The sequence below is a fragment of the Argopecten irradians genome, chromosome 14, assembly GCF_041381155.1.
Source record: "Argopecten irradians isolate NY chromosome 14, Ai_NY, whole genome shotgun sequence".
NCBI lineage: Eukaryota > Metazoa > Mollusca > Bivalvia > Pectinida > Pectinidae > Argopecten > Argopecten irradians.
In genome coordinates, this window is record NC_091147.1 from 24,358,070 (window position 1) to 24,378,138 (window position 20,069).

The 20,069-nt window shown below is 34.0% G+C and overlaps 2 protein-coding genes across 2 annotated transcripts in view; one reads left to right on the forward strand and one right to left on the reverse strand.

Annotated features, from left to right (window-relative positions):
- Positions 1 to 6,304, reverse strand: part of LOC138307694 (unconventional myosin-XVI-like) — a 134,205-nt gene extending 127,901 nt beyond the window's left edge. The window contains exons 1-3 of the mRNA XM_069248530.1: positions 5,965 to 6,304; positions 2,737 to 3,004; positions 195 to 265 (exon numbers count right to left, since the gene is read on the reverse strand). Coding sequence (XP_069104631.1) covers positions 195 to 265; positions 2,737 to 2,974 — 309 coding nt within the window. The 5' untranslated portion in view covers positions 2,975 to 3,004; positions 5,965 to 6,304. The remainder of the gene's footprint in view (positions 1 to 194; positions 266 to 2,736; positions 3,005 to 5,964) is intronic.
- Positions 6,305 to 12,886: 6,582 nt separating this feature from the next.
- Positions 12,887 to 19,972, forward strand: LOC138308351 (EF-hand domain-containing family member C2-like). The gene is made up of 10 exons (XM_069249343.1): positions 12,887 to 13,051; positions 14,015 to 14,354; positions 14,656 to 14,879; positions 15,165 to 15,521; positions 15,862 to 16,000; positions 16,286 to 16,594; positions 17,205 to 17,401; positions 17,845 to 18,176; positions 18,577 to 18,669; positions 19,511 to 19,972. Exons 1-10 carry the CDS (start codon positions 13,010 to 13,012, stop codon positions 19,707 to 19,709), a joined length of 2,232 nt encoding a protein of 743 aa, XP_069105444.1. The 5' UTR covers positions 12,887 to 13,009; the 3' UTR covers positions 19,710 to 19,972.
- The last annotated feature ends 97 nt before the right edge of the window (positions 19,973 to 20,069 follow it).

The following is a 20,069-nucleotide window of genomic DNA, read 5'->3' on the forward strand; positions in this document are numbered from 1 at the left end:
CTATACAATCCAAGGGACCAAAAAATGATCCAAGTGGTCATTATACACAGATCAAGTTGTGTTGAAATTGGTAATTTGAGACCCTGAGAAAGTGGTCTCAGTAAGTAGGTGGTCTTTATACAGAGGTGGTCACTAAGACAGGTTTGACGGTACGTATAAATTTTTTGACCATTAATACAATACAAGAAATGTACCTTATGTAATAATGAAGTGCTGTTTCCTGTTACATAATTCACATCACCTCCTTTATGAATCAGCCTTTGAACTGAAAAAAAATTTTTGAAATTAGAAAAACACATACCCCGGTATTCTACATAATAAAGACAAGAGATCCCAGAGGGATCTTGGCGCCCACCAAAGATTGATCTATGTCTGACAAATGAAAGAGGGATCTTTTCTCTGCTTTTCAAACTTACACTTCTTTTTTCTGCTTTTCAAACTTTAAACTATCAAAATCCAAGATGGTGGTCGCAAAATGCAATAGGCAGAACTAGGGTCCTAGAGGAACCTACATATGATATTTGAGAACAATCCCTTCAATACTTTCTGAGAAATAGCGGTAACAAACTTTAACTATCAAAATCCAAGATGGCTACCTGGCGGCCATCTTGTTGACTGATCAGTCCCAAAATGCAATATGCACAACTGGGGTCCTAGGGGAACCTACATATGAAATTTGAGAAAGATCCCTTCAGTGCTTTCTGAGAAATAGCGGTAACAAACTTTAATTATCAAAATCCAAGATGGCTACCTGGTGGCCATCTTGTTGACTGATCAGTCCCAAAATGCAATATGCACAACTGGGGTTCTAGGGAAACCTACATATGAAATTTGAGAAAGATCCCTTCAGTGCTTTCTGAGAAATAGCAGTAACAAACTTTAACTATCAAAATCCAAGATGGCTACCTGGCGGCCATCTTGTTGACTGATCAGTCCCAAAATGCAATATGCACTACTAGGGTCCTAGGGGAACCTACATATGAAATTTGAGAACAATCCCTTCAATACTTTCTGAGAAATAGCCGTAACAAACTTTAACTATCAAAATCCAAGATGGCTGCTGGTCGGCCATCTTGTTGACCGATCAGTCCCAAAATGTAATATGCAGAACTAGGGTCCTAGAGGAACCTACATATGAAATTTGAGAAAGATCCCTTCAGTACTTTCTGAGAAATAGCGGTAACAGACTTTAACTATCAAAATCCAAGATGGCCACCGGTCGGCCATCTTGTTGACCGATCAGTCTCAAATTGCAATATGCACAACTGGGGTCCTAGGGGAACCTACATATGAAATTTGAGAAAGATCCCTTCAGTACTTTCTGAGAATTAGCGGTGACAAACTTTAACTATCAAAATCCAAGATGGCGGCTGGTCAGCCATCTTGTTGACTGATCAGTCCCAAAATGCAATATGCACAACTAGGGTCCTACGGGAACCTACATATGAAATTTGAGAAAGATCCCTTCAATACTTTATGAGAAATAGCGGTAACAAACTTTAACTATCAAAATCCAAGATGGCTGCCTGGCGGCCATCTTGTTGACCGATCAGTCCCAAAATACAATATGCACAACTAGGATCCTAGGGGAACCTACATATGAAATTTGAGAAAGATCCCTTCAGTGCTTTCTGAGAAATAGCGGTAACAAACTTTAACTATCAAAATCCAAGATGGCTACCTGGCGGCCATCTTGTTGACTGATCAGTCCCAAAATGCAATATGCACTACTAGGGTCCTAGGGGAACCTACATATGAAATTTGAGAAAGATCCCTTCAGTAATTTCTGAGAATTAGCCGTAACAAACTTTAACTATCAAAATCCAAGATGGCGGCTGGTCGACCATCTTGTTGACCGATCAGTCCCAAAATGCAATATGCACAACTAGGGTCCTAGGGGAACCTACATATGAAATTTGAGAAAGATCCCTTCAGTACTTTCTGGGAAATAGCGGTAACAAACTTTAACTATCAAAATCCAAGATGGCTGTCTGGCGGCCATCTTGTTGACCGATCAGTCCCAAAATATAATATGCACAACTAGGGTCCTAGGGGAACCTACATATGAAATTTGAGAAAGATCCCTTCAGTACTTTTAGAGAAATAGCGGTAACAAGAATTGTTAACGGACGGACGGACGGAAGGACGGAAGGACGGACGGACGACGGACCACGGACGAATGGCGATTTGAATAGCCCACCATCTGATGATGGTGGGCTAAAAATATCACTTCATACAGAAGGTATAGAAACAAAATATTTTGGAGAGCCTTATCATGGATCAAATGTTTGGACTGTAAACAAACTACTTTTTTTACTGTAAATGTTTTATATCATAAAAACAAACTTTTTTTCACAGTGACTCAATTTTTTATTTTCATGCCAAACGACATTTTCACAATTTCATGTTTTACAAGTTAAATGCTCTAATGTACTTGTAACTGAATATTTTTATCTGCTCTTTATTTTCGAAAATTTTAATCGCCCAGGAAATACAATGTAGTGTAAAAATAACATGGTTTACAGAAAGTAATGCTTTATATCTTCATTTACATACATGTTTTCATGCATCGGTTCAGATTTAAACTCTGGAAAAGAAGAAGAAAATGACCATGGAAGAAAAAGACTGAAATGTATTGGTTTTCAAATATGTCCTGCTTACTAACAAAAACAGTCCAAATGGATTTTGGGGGTGGGGAGGGGTGTGGACGAGTGGGGTGGGTGGGGATTTAATTACCTTCCCTGTCGTCAAAGTTCTGTACTGCATCCTGTAATAGAAGATTGTTCCCAAACTTGACACAGGTGTTCCTCTTGTTTGGTTTCCTCGGTCTTTTGATGCTGCCTTTGTTGTTTTCTCGTTCGCTTTTGATAAAGGTGAGATAACTCTGCACTTGTTTCTGTCGTAGTTGGTGATTGAGTTTTTGTCGTTCTGGGGTCGACAGCTTGCTAAGCATGGACTCACTTAGCTCTACCATAGTCTTAGTGTGGTATCACCCACTTCACTCCTATGGAATATACAGATCATACAATGTTTATTAATAGAACATAATTCAATTTTTTTTCTCCTCATTTTTTCGGTCTTTTTCTCACTTTTTAATTCCTTTTGCATGGCAAGTTCAAATTCAGCTGTGGCTGTGCACAGTGTCATTCTATCCACATATGTATGAATGGCATAATTTAGATTTGTGAAATAAAATTGCTATTTATGAATATCAACTATTCATTTACTGATTTACTGGTCTTTTGGACATTAAATCTTTTGTAAAACATTTTTGATTAACATTAATATTTTCAGTCAAATATGTTCAATATACTGTAATACATGTTATGTTACGTGTACTTATTCAATTAATGATAAAAAAAAATATTTAAACTATAGTTTTAAGGTACAAATTCAATACATCTAAATTGCAATAGCTGATTTTTTTTTAAATTAATTATAATACAATTTAAAGACCCTGAATTTGCTCATGATTATATTAAAGTTAACATTGTAATTAATGAATATGTGCACATGGTGACTTTGATGTAAAAATATTTTTAAATCGAATCATTTATGTCTAGAAATATATTTTTTCTAAAACAGTTTGAGAATTCCCAGTTAAAATTTGATCATTATAATTGTAATTTCAATGAAAATTACAATTATAATGATCAAATTTTAACTGGGAATGCTCAAACTGTTTTAGAAAAATAATATTTCTAGACATAAATGATTCGATTTAAAAATATTTTTACATCAAAGTCACCATGTGCACATATTCATTAACAGAAGAAAAAAACTTATTCGTCTTCTCTTGTTTTTTTGTTGAGAAAAAAATACTTGGTGTCAGTGAATGAGCATCTTTAAAGATGGTACACCACTGACAAATGTTTTTTGGGGTTTTTTTTCTCTATCAAAAGAGGAGCAGTGTTTCTTCTGTTACAAAAGTTACTTATATCATTACTTTACACCAAGGACGTATATATATTTATGAGACTTATCAATCCTTGCTTTACACGTGCACCATTACCACCAATGAAAAGTTTGAGCTTCTATGTTACTTCAAAGATGAAAATATCAAAAATAATTAATTGCGTCCCCTAAAAATTCTGTGGCACTATGTTCATTATGGAATGAAGAACTGATTGTGCATGCATCAAAAGCAAAATAGATTATTTCATGTTATTTTTTGGTGTTAACTATAGACATATATATTCATGATTAAATACCAATTATTGTTCAAATGATTAGTATCATTTAATTTATGCTCTGTCGGCGGTAAAGCATCTGTAACTGACTCACAAGACTGCTTCGCGAATATTATACATGTTGGGGTACTACTGACTTGACCATAATAATTTAATTCTGGCCATTCAAAATATTCATAAATGAATTAAGGAGAATTATACATTCTGTATGTGTGTATCCATGTATGCAAAAATAAATCTCCACAATCAATTTATGAATATACATATACATTATATATATGTACATGTATCCTTATACATTTTTGTACATATACTTTTTTCATTAAAATTGGCTTGCTATATCATACATGTATATGTGTGTGCACATATACAATTTTTTTTATAAATTATATAAATAAATGTGTACAAATACATAGTATTATATATGCACATATACAATTAATTCTGCTGTACATATGTACTTGCACACAATTAAATTTTAATTGGCCAGCTACATATAGTACAGTTTAATCAGAAACATATATACATATAGATATATATTTCTGATACAATGTTACTTCTTCAAAGACGAAAATATCAAAAATAATTAAGTTCTTGGTGGAATGAAGTACTGATTTGCACCAATTATTTCATGTTATTTTTGGTGTTAACTAGGACATATATATTCATGATTAAATACCAATTATTGTTCAAATGATTAGTATCATTTAATTTATGCTCTGTCGGCGGTAAAGCATCTGTAACTGACTCACAAGACTGCTTCGCGAATATTATACATGTTGGGGTACTACTGACTTGACCATAATAATTTAATTCTGGCCATTCAAAATATTCATAAATGAATTAAGGAGAATTATACATTCTGTATGTGTGTATCCATGTATGCAAAAATAAATCTCCACAATCAATTTATGAATATACATATACATTATATATATGTACATGTATCCTTATACATTTTTGTACATATACTTTTTTCATTAAAATTGGCTTGCTATATCATACATGTATATGTGTGTGCACATATACAATTTTTTTTATAAATTATATAAATATATGTGTACAAATACATAGTATTATATATGCACATATACAGTTAATTCTGCTGTACATATGTACTTGCACACAATTAAATTTTAATTGGCCAGCTACATATAGTACAGTTTAATCAGAAACATATATACATATAGATATATATTTCTGATACAATATAAGAGTTTTGTGAAAATTTGCATTATGTACAAATGTATATATGTAAATTGATATATATAACATTACTTTTATCAGAGACATATATAATTTTATTTACTATTTAAATGTCTGCTTCTATAGGAATACGCACAAATGTATACATACAAATTGTACATATACATATATAGTGCATACATGATACAATAAAAATCAACAATTCCCATATCCCTACTGGTATAATACCTGGAATACATCCTGATTCTCCCATAATCTTATTGCTACATGTATATTTATAAAGTATCTCAATCTCAGCATTTATAACCTAATGATACGAACAGAACAACGGACTGTGACACTATTAGAAACATGCATATTTATTATACTTGATCACGACTAGAATTGATACCCGGTAGGCCTAGTTGATGTTGGATAATGTACCAGTGTGTCTTATTATAGCTATAGATATACATGGATGTAACGTAACCCGAACTTCTGGCGAAGCCATCATAGTCTGAAAGTTAGCAAACTAACAGTCTAGTCACATAAAGTAATTTGTCGTCGTCGAAACCATTCCAATACTTACCTTAATCATGTGTACTCACAATCAAGTGTAGAAACGTGTGATTTTCGCAGGTTGGATCGGAAATGCGAGTGGGTACCCGTGAACATTCTAATAATAAACAAACCATTTGGAACAACCAAACATGACACTTTATCTTATCGAGATAAGCACATTTTAGAAGGGTTCCGAACAGATACGTGTGCAATGACCCGCGAAATTCAGAGATGAAAGTGACACCGACATATTCTGCGTAGGTACATATTTTGAACCAACGATTTCACTTCCTGGATAAAGTTAATAATCCAAACGTAATCGCTGAAAGTACATGTATGTCCATATATAGTCCGCTAAACCTGCCTATATTATTAGGCTTTTTAAATATTTTTTTTGCCTAATATATATATTAGGCTATATATTAGGCAAAAAAAAAAATTTAAAAAAAAAACCTAATAATATAGGCAGGTTTAGCGGACTAGTCCATATATGATTTTTCGCCGAATTTAGCTATATATAGGCAACGACCCCGCAAGCCCCTGTAGCTTATGCTATGTGGCCATTGAATACAATGCCTCTTACATGTAGGCAGATACAATTACCCACTGTAAAGAAATACAGGTGAGGTATACGAAAACAGGCGTGTTGCCAATTGAATTTCAGTCACGATTTCGGAAGAATCATATTGACTATATATAGCTATTGTTCATGCTTGTAAATTAAAACTTTACTTTCTTTCTTCGAACCTGATACAGCTCGAGACAACGTATCTATAGATCTGATACAGGTATGACTATTAATGCATATATCCATGTAATATCATTTCTACACGGATAAACGGAAAGGATGATGATGATCTTTGAACCCGGATATTGACTGTTCCACAAGTATTATAGAACATCTTCCTGATATTTGTTTAATTTCAAAATATTTTATTTGTAATACCAAGGATCAACTTCGCTAGCCAAGGGTATTAAGTCCGATTCTCTTCCTACTAGGTAGTAAAAAGAGAATCGGTCTAATACCCTTGGCTAGCGAAGTTGACCAAGGATTTATATAAAATAAATATAAACTTATGAATACAAAATAAATCTTAAAATAATGAACTATTAACAAATGGATCGGACAACAGGCAAACCTTATACAAATCCTTGTGACCTGTATCTCACGCATACGAACATCGCTCGGAATACAGTCAAACTTGTCTAGAGAGACCAATCAAGGAAATCTTGTCTTTATAGTCAGATGTCTTTATATACAGGTAAAATTGTATTGAAATTATCACAGGAGAACACGCGGGCGGGTTATTTATTGCCATTTAGAACCATACCAAAGTGGTCTTGTTAAGCAGGTGGTCTTTATACAGAGGTGGTGGCTAGGACAAGTTTTACTTTTAATCAAAGCGGTTTATATTCATTAATCTCGATTTTCGGTCTACAGATTGATTTACATATCACACATATCAATACATGCATTCACATTATTTTTCTACGACTGTTAGTTACATGTACACATGTGCTCCTGAAATCATCGATGAAATATGAATGAATCATGGAAATTCTAGATTTATAGCAACATATATAGTCATGATGATCCGCCGACTTTTAGAAGAAGTGTACTAGTAACGTATACACTTGATGTTGTCTCAAATTAAACTTTTCGACCACGATTAGAATCTGGCCAAAGGGTGTCGTTCTCTATCGCACTGTCATCTGTAAATAACCGGCGTGTCCAGGGTACATAAAGGTGAAGATAGAGAGAGAACAATAAAACCACTGGAGCAGAATAAAATGACCCCTTTAAAAGGAAGACAGAAATGAGAAATACCTTTCCTGTGGACAGTAGTTAAGTGTCATGTGAGCCAGTGCTTCCCCACGCACAGTTTTGTCGTTTATGATAAAAAAGCTAGACAATCGTTCTATTCCACATAAAAATGTATTTCTATTTCCACCTTCACAACAAAGTCGTAAAGGAACTAGGTATGGTTTGGGCCCTTTTGGCCCCACATCTGTCAAATTTTCAAATATAGCGTGTAGTGATTAGAATGTTGACTTTATTTCAACTATAATTGATGTAATTTATATGATGGTTGTACACCATTACAACTGCAGCTTTGGTAATTCCATCCTAAACATGCATAGAATATGAAGATGTGATTGCTGTCATTGTTTATTATTTTTCTAAGTTGTTTTTATCTAGAACCTATCAAGCTTATCATCGTTGAATACATTTTTGTTTATCCTAACGATATATCTGATGTACAACCGTAGTTCCATATAAGATAGCGCTCTATTGTATATTAGAAAAAACTATCAAAAGTTTGGAAACACGTTGCACGTATGCTCTGCAATGATCTTTTTCATTGAATTTATTATTTTTTTAAATTTATTTATTTATATCTATTTTTTCTACATTGTATTGCCAAAATATATACATATATGTTTCAAGGACATATATCTCACTTTTAAATCCTTTTTGTTTGTATAATTTCCACTCGAGATTTACAAATGTATTGAAATACACAACTGATATTTTTTTCAGTTTCCAACATTACAAGAAATGTTTCAGAGAAACCTCGTTTGTGTTATATTTTTTTATATATATCTATCACTGTTAATTACTCAGCAAAAGGCAACGTCATATTTAATCCTTTATTCAAACTAGTGATAGTTTGCATGTCTATAAATTTCTTCTTTGGAGCAAATGAACGGATCCAAATTGGTCACAATTGCGAATGCATCATTGCTAAGTTTAGCTATAACTGCATGTTGAACAATAACTTGTTGTGTAACCTGTAAATTTGGACAAAATTGCAGGAAAGTTCATTTCAATAGAAAAAATTCACGTGGTTTGAAACATATTTCTGTCACCAGATAACCATGGCATTATATTATTATAACTAATGATGATACAAGAAATGTCGCAGTTACTACAATACCAGCGGTTGATTTTACAAAAAAACATACACCTATCTAACTATTACTTCCGTACAAATGTAGCTACATGTATATATATATAGTGTTTAGAGTTTGTGAATTAAAGGTCCACTACCTTTCCGGAGCAAAATTTAAAGTACTCTTAAAAACATATATAACATAAGAAAATACATATCGATGGCCAAATAACAGGTTACAACACCAAATATATGCAAGATTTCCTTTGTAATATATGATAACATGAGAGAGTCATTAATTTTCGCTGCCATCTGGCGCACAGGGACCTGGCACGATTTTTTTAAACTAATAGTATACATATATATATATATTATGATACTATAATATATATATGTATACTATTGGTTAAAATTTTTCCTGCCAGGTCCCTGTGGTCTGGCGCAGTGATAGTCAACTACCGAGTGGTATTTAGGACGACGGCGGGAAACACAATACGACACACGTTATTAAAATTAACATTTTATTTGTTTTAATTAAATTGTTCAGAAGATGATGATAAGTGTTGTTTTAACGGTAAGTTAATAACTTTTGCGACTCTACAAAATTATCGATCTCATTTTTTAAAAACTCTTCACAAAACTTCTGCATACGTTTCAACGTTTATTAGATTTAACACAGTAATCAGGTACTTGTAGTCGATAAATTGGTGTTTTCAGTCGACAGCAGATATGTCCATTAGACAGATGAGATTTCCTTCGGTAAATGTTCCCACATCGCGCATGCACACAGGGATTGTTTACCTCGCCGAAAGATAATAATATGAAATAGTGACTAGGTCGTTCCTATTTATTTTTAGTTTTTTTCTTCATTTTGAACAAAATGGTTATACAAACTTTTAAATTTTGTTATAAACACAAAGTACACAACTTTTACCATTATTTTCAGTTCTATAATTCGTTTTATCTTTTATTACATGATTTTTAACGATTTAGTCCCTTTAACATTTTAAAGATTAAAAGCCGTTTCAGGAAGATATTGGGCCTTTAAGGCTATGTATATATCCTTATTCGTTACATTTGTTCATTTAAGACAAATATGAAATAATACACATTAAGTCTATAGATCAACACATAAAGTCCGTTTCAATATGATCGCATCCTCGATATTCAAAGGTCAAGTATCACTGTCGTTATATTCAAGGCAGTATGATGTCATAGCAGAACTGATGGCTCTGTGTGTATCAACAAATGAGACCGGTACAGGTAGTTTGGCCATTTGGCGTACATTTCTACATCAAACGAAAAGAATAACAGTACAATGATGACTTTGAAGTTGGGGATCTTTCAAATTTGGGAAATGGGAAATTTCACTTATTGGCCCTTTTTTTAGGTCGTTTATTAGCTATCGCCTTTCATCCTTGGTCCGTGGTTTGCCCTTCCGTCCGTTAACAATTATTGTTACCAGTATTTCTCGGAAAGTAATGAAATGATTTTTCTCAAATTTCATATGTAGGCTACATGTGGGCCCTCACCCTCGATACTCCAAGAGTTCCCATCAATTACGATCTCTTAACCCCTGACTCGTTTTGCTAATTTATTTTGAAACGTAAATTTTTTCAATATTTCCGTATATCTGGTTTATTGAAGCAACGAATTGTGCTAATAATGCCTGCTTTAATAAATCATAATTTACAATTTTTCGCATTTGCCAAAGATTTGACTATGCTAAATAAATTCAAGTGTTTACAGTACACTTTTTATATAGGAAGCGAGATGATTGCACTTACCTATCATTTATTATAAAGATGCTCCACCGCTCTATCAACAACAGGAGCAGACGAATTATTATTTTTCTTCGGTTACAAAAGTTTCTTACAAAGTACTGTATACCATTACCACCATTGACAACTTTGAGCATCTAATTTTTACTTCAAGATAAAAATATTAAAAATAATTATTTGCGCCCAGAAAAAATCCCATCGCACTATGGAATGAAGTACTGATTGCGCATGCACCAAAGGAAAAGAAATTATTTCATATGATTTTCTATTGATTAAAACACAATTTATATGCACGATTAATAACCCTGATATTGTTTGATTGTTTTTCCACACTGTTGGCATCAATCCTTTGTACTATATATTCACTTACAGTAATTAATGTATATGCTACAGACATAATCTGAATGAACACATTGATATTACAAAAGCTAGGCCTACTTAAAATTTTCTACAAAGATGCCGATTACGGACAGACGAACAGGTGTTACATGTTCGGCACAAACCTTTACATTATAAAAGCATAAATAAATGCATATGACCTAAGATGAGGTTACAACATCAAACAAATGTAAGATTTTCTTCGTAAGCTACACGTACATGTATGTACACATGTATATCGGCCTACATGTACATGTTAACAGTCGAAGATTAATTTCGCTGTTTTGCCGTCTGGCCCAGTGATAGTTAGTCCGCTACACCAGCCTACATTTTTTTCATAACATATATATATATTAGGAAAAAACTATTAATATAGACAAGTTAGCAGACTAAATAAAATACATGACTGCAACTAACGCTCGTTAATTGATACTGGCGACCGATGAGAAACGTAATAAAGAAAGCAACAGATTGACAGGAGAAAGACTTGTGTCCAATCCCATTGTATATAGAATTACACAATAAAATATGTTGAAATCAAATCGGTAATTAGCACGATGGCGGGAAACATACAACATACGCACACAGGGACCTGGCACGATTTTTTTAACTAACAGTATACATATATATATATTATAGTATCAAGGGTATGAACTCGGCGGTCGAGGAAAACGAACCTATTTTCTTAAAACCGTTATTATTTTAATAAATGGGTTCTATACAACATTGAAGGATATCTTACCTTAAAGAGAAATAATTTATCTTTCCATTGAGTGCTTGATGAACAAAATTGGCCAAGTATTGACGAAGTTATGGCTTGATGAATCGGGAAATTTGCTAAAAATATGCTAGGTAGACATTTCCCTGTCCGGTCGAAATGTCGTCTCGGCTCTAATGGGTACCTCAAAAACCAAGCCAAAAATCACAAAATCTACGCTTGTGGTGGTAAACAGTACCCATAACTGTGTTCATCCACAATCTCCTTTGGAGGTGTCATGACCCGTACTTTGTAGAAACTCCATTTAAACATCGTGTAGCTCACTTACTTTAACCGTCACCGCCATGTTCATTTTTCTCTCGGAACGCTTCTCGAGTTTACACTCAAGCACAAAATTACATAATTTGCATAATGTAGTCACGATATGTAAAGATAAATTATTTCTCTTTAAGGTAAGATATCCGTCAATGTTGTATAGAACCCATTTATTAAAATAATCACGGTTTAAGAAAATAGGTTCGTTTTTCTCGACCGCCGAGTTCATACCCTTGATACTATAATATATATATGTATACTTTAAATTTTTTCGTGCCAGGTCCCTGTGCATACGCACAATGTAGGACGACCCGATCGAAGTTATAAAAATAACTCATAACTTTTGCGACTACATTGTATATAAAATTACCAATCATGTTTTACTATTCCCATTTTAAATCTCAAAGGCTGTTTTGAAAAAATACAATGTACATGTAGTTGGCCTCTGATTATTACATTTGTAATATATACATATGTTCTAATTATCATCAGGCAAAACGCTTTCTTGTTTTCCATAGTTAATCCAATATTTTATTATTCGTCCTGTTATAGTATTATAATAGATCATCATTATTTGACTACTTCCGATACTGTGTCGTGATAATTAGAATATTAGTGTATTGCTCCCTACATTTATTTTATGTCAAGCGTTATCGCCCCTTTATATCCGGTGCTGTATGAATGTAGTAATTTACTGTAATATAATCCCACGATATATGATAAATAACCGAACTAATACACGAATAACATTGTATTCATTTTCTACTATTGATTTAGATATAAATTTTGTAATAAGACTGAATGCGTTTGCCTAAAATATCTTTTATAATGAAATACCAATGTAACCATGACCGCGGAAGTACATTTATACCGGGACAGCACCTTGGCAACGGGATAAACTAACAACTTGTGTGTATCTGTTATGGTTCTTGGGTAGGCTGTTGTGCGGTGTTTAATTTGTGAAGACCAACAGCTAATTGAAACAATATGGCGTTGCCATTCCTACCAGGGAATTCATTCAATGGTAATGTAAGTATCTGTGTATTGAATTTTACGTCTCATTTTCTAATTATTGTTCTTCGAAGAACATGAAATAGCACCACCAAACTATCATGCGCCCTACTAGAATCGTGTACATTTTTGTAGGTGTGTTGATGACACTAGGGTGTGCGAACTGCATTTATGCTGTACGTACACATTAACCTCCAAGACAATTTTTCAGTTGAATTTCGCCTTTCATAAAATAAACACAATTTTAAAGAATCTATGGACACTTTTTTGTGTTTTGATTTTTAATCTTTGTTCAAATTGTTTGTCCGTGTCCTTGGTCTACCAGACTGTACATGGATCATTTGGCTGAATAAAATACATGGGCCAACCTCATATATATTACAAATTTTGACTTTTCTTAGAATCCAACAAATCATTTATCATTCTTCTTCCTTCTTTATCCCCATTTCTGTATCATATTGGGGTACAAATGTAGTTTTTTCCCCATTTTCCCCCATGGGAATATTTCACATACCACATGATACTCGATAACGTTTGTGCAGGACTATCGTTTCTATTGGTGATGGATCGAATGACGTCAAAAGATGATATCCCCCGCCGAATGACGTCAAAAGATGATATCCTGCTCTAATGTCATTTCAGCAGGAATTGAGTTAGATTACAAATAGTTCTGCTCCATCACCACTGGAGATATTAGTCCCACACAAACCCTTTCGGGTATCACAAGGTACATGAATTACTCCCATTTATATATCAATTTCGAGATACATGCCAATAATGATGTCGATAATTCACACTTCTGAAGATTTTGACGTCATATTTTGACATTATATATGACATCACAATTACCAAAGGTGGCGACTAATTAACGGTAAATGGTACTTTAATACCCACATCATTTTGGTATCTCAAAACCTGTATTGCACAATGATTGACCTACATGTACCTTCTTTTATTTATTGTATTTTATTTTTATTGCAGCTTGGAAAAACAAAATATCACAAATCACACCATTTTGGGTACAAAAATGAAGTGTCTATGCTGGTTGGCGAAGATAAGCCAGGTATTGGAGGAGAGCCATTAAGAGGACAGAAACTAAAACCCAAGAACACAGTCTACCCAAGTGGGGAGGGCAGTAATGTCCCAGCCTGGGTTGCTTTTGACAGACAGGTACTTTGCTTCGATGCCTACTTCCAAGAGGCAGTGCATGAGAAGAGAGAAGAACAATACAGAGTCAGGAACTGCAAAGTTTATTTCTATCTGGAAGATGACTCCATCCAGGTGATTGAGCCAAGAGCAAAAAACAGTGGTGTTCCACAAGGTGAGAAAATAATTTTGTGTCCTATAACATAATCGAAAACAAAAGTGGATATTTACGTCTAGAAGAACTTACTACGGATCATGTTGACGTAATGTGGTTCTAACTTAGAACTTCTAAGAGAATATTCATACTAAATATTTATCAATTATTAATGTTTTATGATTCTATCACTGCAGAATGACATTTTGTTTCATATTTTTTCCTTTTTTTTTTTCTTTTTTTTTTTTTACAAAATTTGAAACATTAATATCATGTACCAAGTACATTTATAAACTAAATATTCGATTTTTTCTCAATACAGGAACTTTAATCAGAAGACACAGAATTCCAAAACCAGCACCAAATGATGATGAATGTTACACAGTAGAAGACTTCAATCTAGGAAAAGAAATCAGTCTCTATTCAAAAGTTTTCAAACTAACAAATTGTGATGATTTTACTCAAAATTTCCTCAGAAAGCTCGGTGTCCGTGTACAACGCCCAGATTCATCACCGAACGATCCTTACACTAAATACAGAAAAGCTGTAAGTTTTGTTTTATATTAATATTGTGCTTCCATCTGTCTATTAATGTCCACTATTTGGATATATTTATATATTTTGTTTCTCTCAAATATATTACAATTTTCTTTATTCATTGATTTTACTTTTTTGATTTTTTTTTAGTTAAATTATTCTTCTTATTTTATGTGTCAATGATTTTTGTTTGGGGTTTCCAATACACATTGAACTTTGACGCCCTATATTTATTGCACGCTGTAATTCTTTATACGTGTACCTGTTTTCATGATTTTTGTCTTTTTGATTCAGATGGATGAAAGTATGCAGCCCCTGAGACCATACGAGAAGCACGACACACTCAAACAGTTCCTTGACCATGATCGTCACGTTCTCCGCTTCTTCTGCTACTGGGACGACACAGACAACATGTTCGGCGACCCCAGAGAGTTGGTCCTCCACTATTTCCTTGCTGACGACACTATTGAGATCCGTGAGGTTATCCCTCCAAACTCCGGTAGGGATGCCGTTCCCATGTTCCTAAGGAGGGGCAAGCTTCCAAAGAACATTGAGGCTCTGAGGCAGCCTGGTGAAATCACTGACCGTACGGTTCTCAACGTGTTTGGCCCCACTGGTCATGGTGGCAGATACATCTTAGATAGTTTGAAGGTAAATTACTCACCAAAGCTTTCCATCAAAGGAATTCTGATACCATATTTGGCACAATAAAAGTTCCCATCCCTATAACCATCCTTATTTTAAGTGTCCAGCCACTTATTTGGACAAATACAGTAACAACAGTTACAAAATGAATACAATTTTCAAGTATAAATTAAACAGACTCAGTATATTCAACCCAAATTATATATAGGCAGGGAAAAAGACTACTGCTATGACATATTGTGCATATGAGTAAACTTTTGTTAAAATATTGTATTGCTATGAAATATTGTGTAATATGAGGAAATAAAAAATTGTCTAATGATTAATTAATTATTTTAATTGATAGACTGGAGCTGTACATACCCACTTCTACAATGACAAAGACCTGACAGTCGGGTCTGTACTCAACGTCTGGGGAAGGAAAATCATGTTATGTGACTGTGATGATTTTACTAAGGAGTACTACAAAACTAAATATGGCATCGGTAAGTCTCAATCCATATGCATGTACCTCTGCTCCCTTCTTTTGTAGAATGATCCTATAAATACGACTGTGAATCTGAATCTATTGTATAGCAGAAAATCACATTGGTAATAAAGAGTTTATCGGTTACCATATGTGCCATTAGTAGCGGATCTCAGTGTCCGTTTCAAAACTAAATAAATAAAAAAAAAATAACATTATTATAATTTATAAACTAAACCATTAGAATTATTACAATTCTTTTTAATATCAAGCATCATGATCAAATTTTTTTTTACTATTTCAGAGGATTTCACAAATGTACCATACAAGAAGGACAACTATATGAGGTTTGAGAAGGAATTCCCACCCTACAATGGCTGGGGAAGCGAAGAAGACTCCCTCTGCTCATGTATGGGTCTTCTTCCAAAACCGCCAAAGCGTGACTTCATCAAATTTATGGAGAAGGATCGTCGCGGTCTAGATAGCAACGTGCTGCGTTTCCTCGCTAGGATGAACACCACAAAGCCAATCGATATGGACCGTCGATTCATCATTTCTTACTTCTTGTCTGATGACACAATACTTGTGTTTGAACCCCCAGTCAGGAACTCTGGTTAGTTCACCTTTCATCTGTGAACATGTATATTCCTTACCCCACCTTCTTCATTATGACATTTAATTCCTGCACACCCCTAAAAATTCCATAATATATCATTCCAGTCTTATAATAAAGATTGCAAGTGTATCTTTTATGGTTTATATCGCTTTCATGCAAACCTCAAAATTGGACATATATATTTAGATATGTTTATATTCTTAAGCTGCGGTCATGTTAAATGTGGAAGAAATTCATGATCAAGAACACAATTCATTATTATTGTCAATGAATTCATATAAAGAAGATTATTTATTGATATCATTCACCCCTGTAATTTCATAATGGACTAGTCTAGTCTTTGATTTAGAAGAGTCGAAATGTGTATTCAGGGGTAAATGATTCAAACATATTTTCGATTGCTCAATTTGTTGGTACTTGGCACTATAAAGATGAATTTAAGAATTTAGTGTATAATAAATAAGATATTATCAACTGCTTGGTACTAAAGGTGAAATATTTCTGGTTCAAAAGATGATAATTTTAAACTGTTTGGTACACCTGAAATATGAGATAATTGTCGGCTTGTTGTAATACTTTGTAAAATGATGTTTTTTTATGTGAACAGGTATCATCGGCGGAAAGTTCCTTGAGAGGTCACGGGTAAAGAAACCTAACCAGCCACTGTACAGCACCAAGATGTCCGAGTACTACCTGTCCCAGGATCTCTTTGTTGGAGCCTGTGTCACCTTCAACAGTCACAAGTTTGTACTCATTGATGCTGACGAGTACGCTTTCCACTACATGGAGGCTCATGCAGGGGAGGTAATTAAAGCACATAATATCATACCCAATTTAACTACCGTATATAACCTCTTCTTAATGAATGGTATAGCATGCTCAAATTGTATCTCTTTCTTTATGAATGGGGCTCGCAATGGCCCCATGGATAATAATTGTCCCTACATATAATCCACAAGTCCTCCACGGTCCAGCTCTTGGTTGCGAGTCTGCGGGGAAATTGCCAGGTACTGACTGCTGGTTGGTGGTTTTCCTCCGGGTACTACAGCTTTCTTCCACCAACAAACTTGGCATGTCCTGAAATGACCTTGGCTGTTGGTAGGACGTTAAACTAATAAAACCAAACCAAAACTCTAAATGAACGGTTAACAACTCATATAAAATCATATTAATATAAACTTCTGGATTAAACTTTTCTTTTTTAAACATTGACCTACATGTATTATTTTTCTCTTTTTCATTTTTAGTTCAGCAAGTCCAGCATTGAAAACATAGTTTCACGGCTTGGCAACATTCTTGGAAAGACCCCTGATGAGGTCAGATCATTCTTTGCCAAGAACGACCCCAGTGGCGGCGGAATCATTACTTACGAACAACTTGTAGCATTATTACGTCAAGTTGATCCAGAAATGACTGACCAAGAGGTCATGACCTTGGCCCGTTACTATGCCGAGAAGAGTGGTGAGGACAACGTAGATGCCCGCAACCTGGTAGCAATTACACAGGAACAGTTGAGGAAGAGGAACTATGAGGGCTTTGCCAAACTTGTTGAGGACTGCATGCAAAATGACAAAGACAAGTAAGTATAATGTACTTTACTGTACTTTACTGAAAAGTTTCATATGTGTGGGGCATTCGTAGGGCTTAGTGGTTGAAAGTGTCTGAAATAACTGTAGGGTAGTGATGCATGTGTATAAGTGGTTAATCTTTCCAAGGGTAGTTATGATTTTAAAATATTTTCATTTCTCTGGATCCAGTATTGTTTTTTCATTTTTTATTATATTCATAAGTGCAGGTATGATAATTTCATTCATCCAACATTGTAAAAATCATAAAATGTTTGTATTTGATAGTTTAAGTTTATTATTAATTTTGTTATGAGGTTCTTCATCAAAGACTAAATACATATTGATGGAAGATATACAAAATAGCCCAGTAAATCGAATTGATATTAAAATAAATGTCTTTATCTACAACAGAACTGGTTTCCTTGATGTGGATACTGTGAGGACAGTATTCCATGCCCACCATGTACCACTGCCAGACGACATCATCCGAGCTGCGCTCGCCATGTAAGTATATATATCTCATCTAATTAATGGGCTCATTAAATATCTTAATTTACCCCTGAATACACTTTTGAACTCTTCTGATACAAAGACTGTAATAGTTCATTATAGAATTTCAGGGGAGAATGAGTTAAATGCAGTAGAGGTTTAGGAGCTGTTTTGGTGATACAGAATGAATGTCACATTTTGACTGACTGCACGACTTAAAAATGATTTTAGACAAGAGTATTTTTTCTACAAAAAAACACATTTTCACATAGTATAGGTATACATATATATTAATTGGCGCAAATTATAAAATTCAATGTACTTGGAATACCTGTGTGATTATAGAAATGACTCTTCAGAATATTTTGTATGAATTTGATTGACGCTTTAATAAACTTATTTTTTAATCAAAGAAGATCTGTTAACCCTTGAAATTTATATTTTAATACCATATACTTTACTGTACATGGATGTAGATGTCTAAGATAAGAATTATGATTTACTGATAACTGTCTCCTCTTCATGCTAATGATATTGATCAAAATTATGACTTCTATCTCTATATTTGTAATTATCTCCCCTTAATGCTAAATATCACTTCGCTGTTTATGTAGCAGATATACATGTACATTATGTTTTTACCAAAGTAATAAGGACCATATATTCTTGTAGTATAGACCTAATCTGCTGCAAGCTTGAATTTTACTCTCACATATATACAAATCTCTCAATACTCAAGTTGACAAGTCCTTTTTCTTTCTTTATCAACATTTTGGAAACTGGTGATTATTTTTTCTGGATATCAGGCTAGTGTAAAGTTTTTAGTATAATATATATTTTTTTTATCTATGTGCAGTGCTCCAGCCAACGAGAAGGGAGAAGTACATTACAGTGAACTTGTTAACAGTATGAACTGGAGAGATGCCCCTGTACCGCCCGCACAACACCGAGCTGTGCCCGATGATTCAAACTGGAGCGGAACCAAACAGGACAAATCCGCTGTGTCTAACATCAATTACCTACGATTGTTAGATGATATCTTTGGCAAAAAGTGAAGCAGTTAAATTGGATGTGTGACATTTAGGATGTATGAAATCTTGAAGAACTACATTTTATTTATATGAAATGAGATCTATATTGAAGAGACTGTGATATTTGTCTTCGTTTTTTAATATTGTGCCAGCAGATAACCTTAAAAACTGTTGGCTATATATGATGAACATTAGTTTCCCAAGGAAAATGAGTACAGGAAATAATTACAAATGAGAAGAAATGTTGAACAGACTTTTACATACATTTTTTTCAAACGAACCATCACATTTTTTCAAACGAACCATCACATTATGCAATCAGGTTTTACCATGCTTGTTTTTTATCCAAGCTACAACTATATACTGTAGGTTAAATTATGATTC

Coding starts and splice junctions, on each gene's coding strand:
- LOC138308351 (XM_069249343.1), top strand. CDS start 13,010: ATGGCGTTGCCATTCCTACCAGGGAATTCATTCAATGGTAAT. Junction 18,177..18,576: donor ATGCAAAATGACAAAGACAA/GTAAGTATAATG, acceptor TATCTACAACAG/AACTGGTTTCCTTGATGTGG. Junction 18,670..19,510: donor ATCCGAGCTGCGCTCGCCAT/GTAAGTATATAT, acceptor ATCTATGTGCAG/TGCTCCAGCCAACGAGAAGG.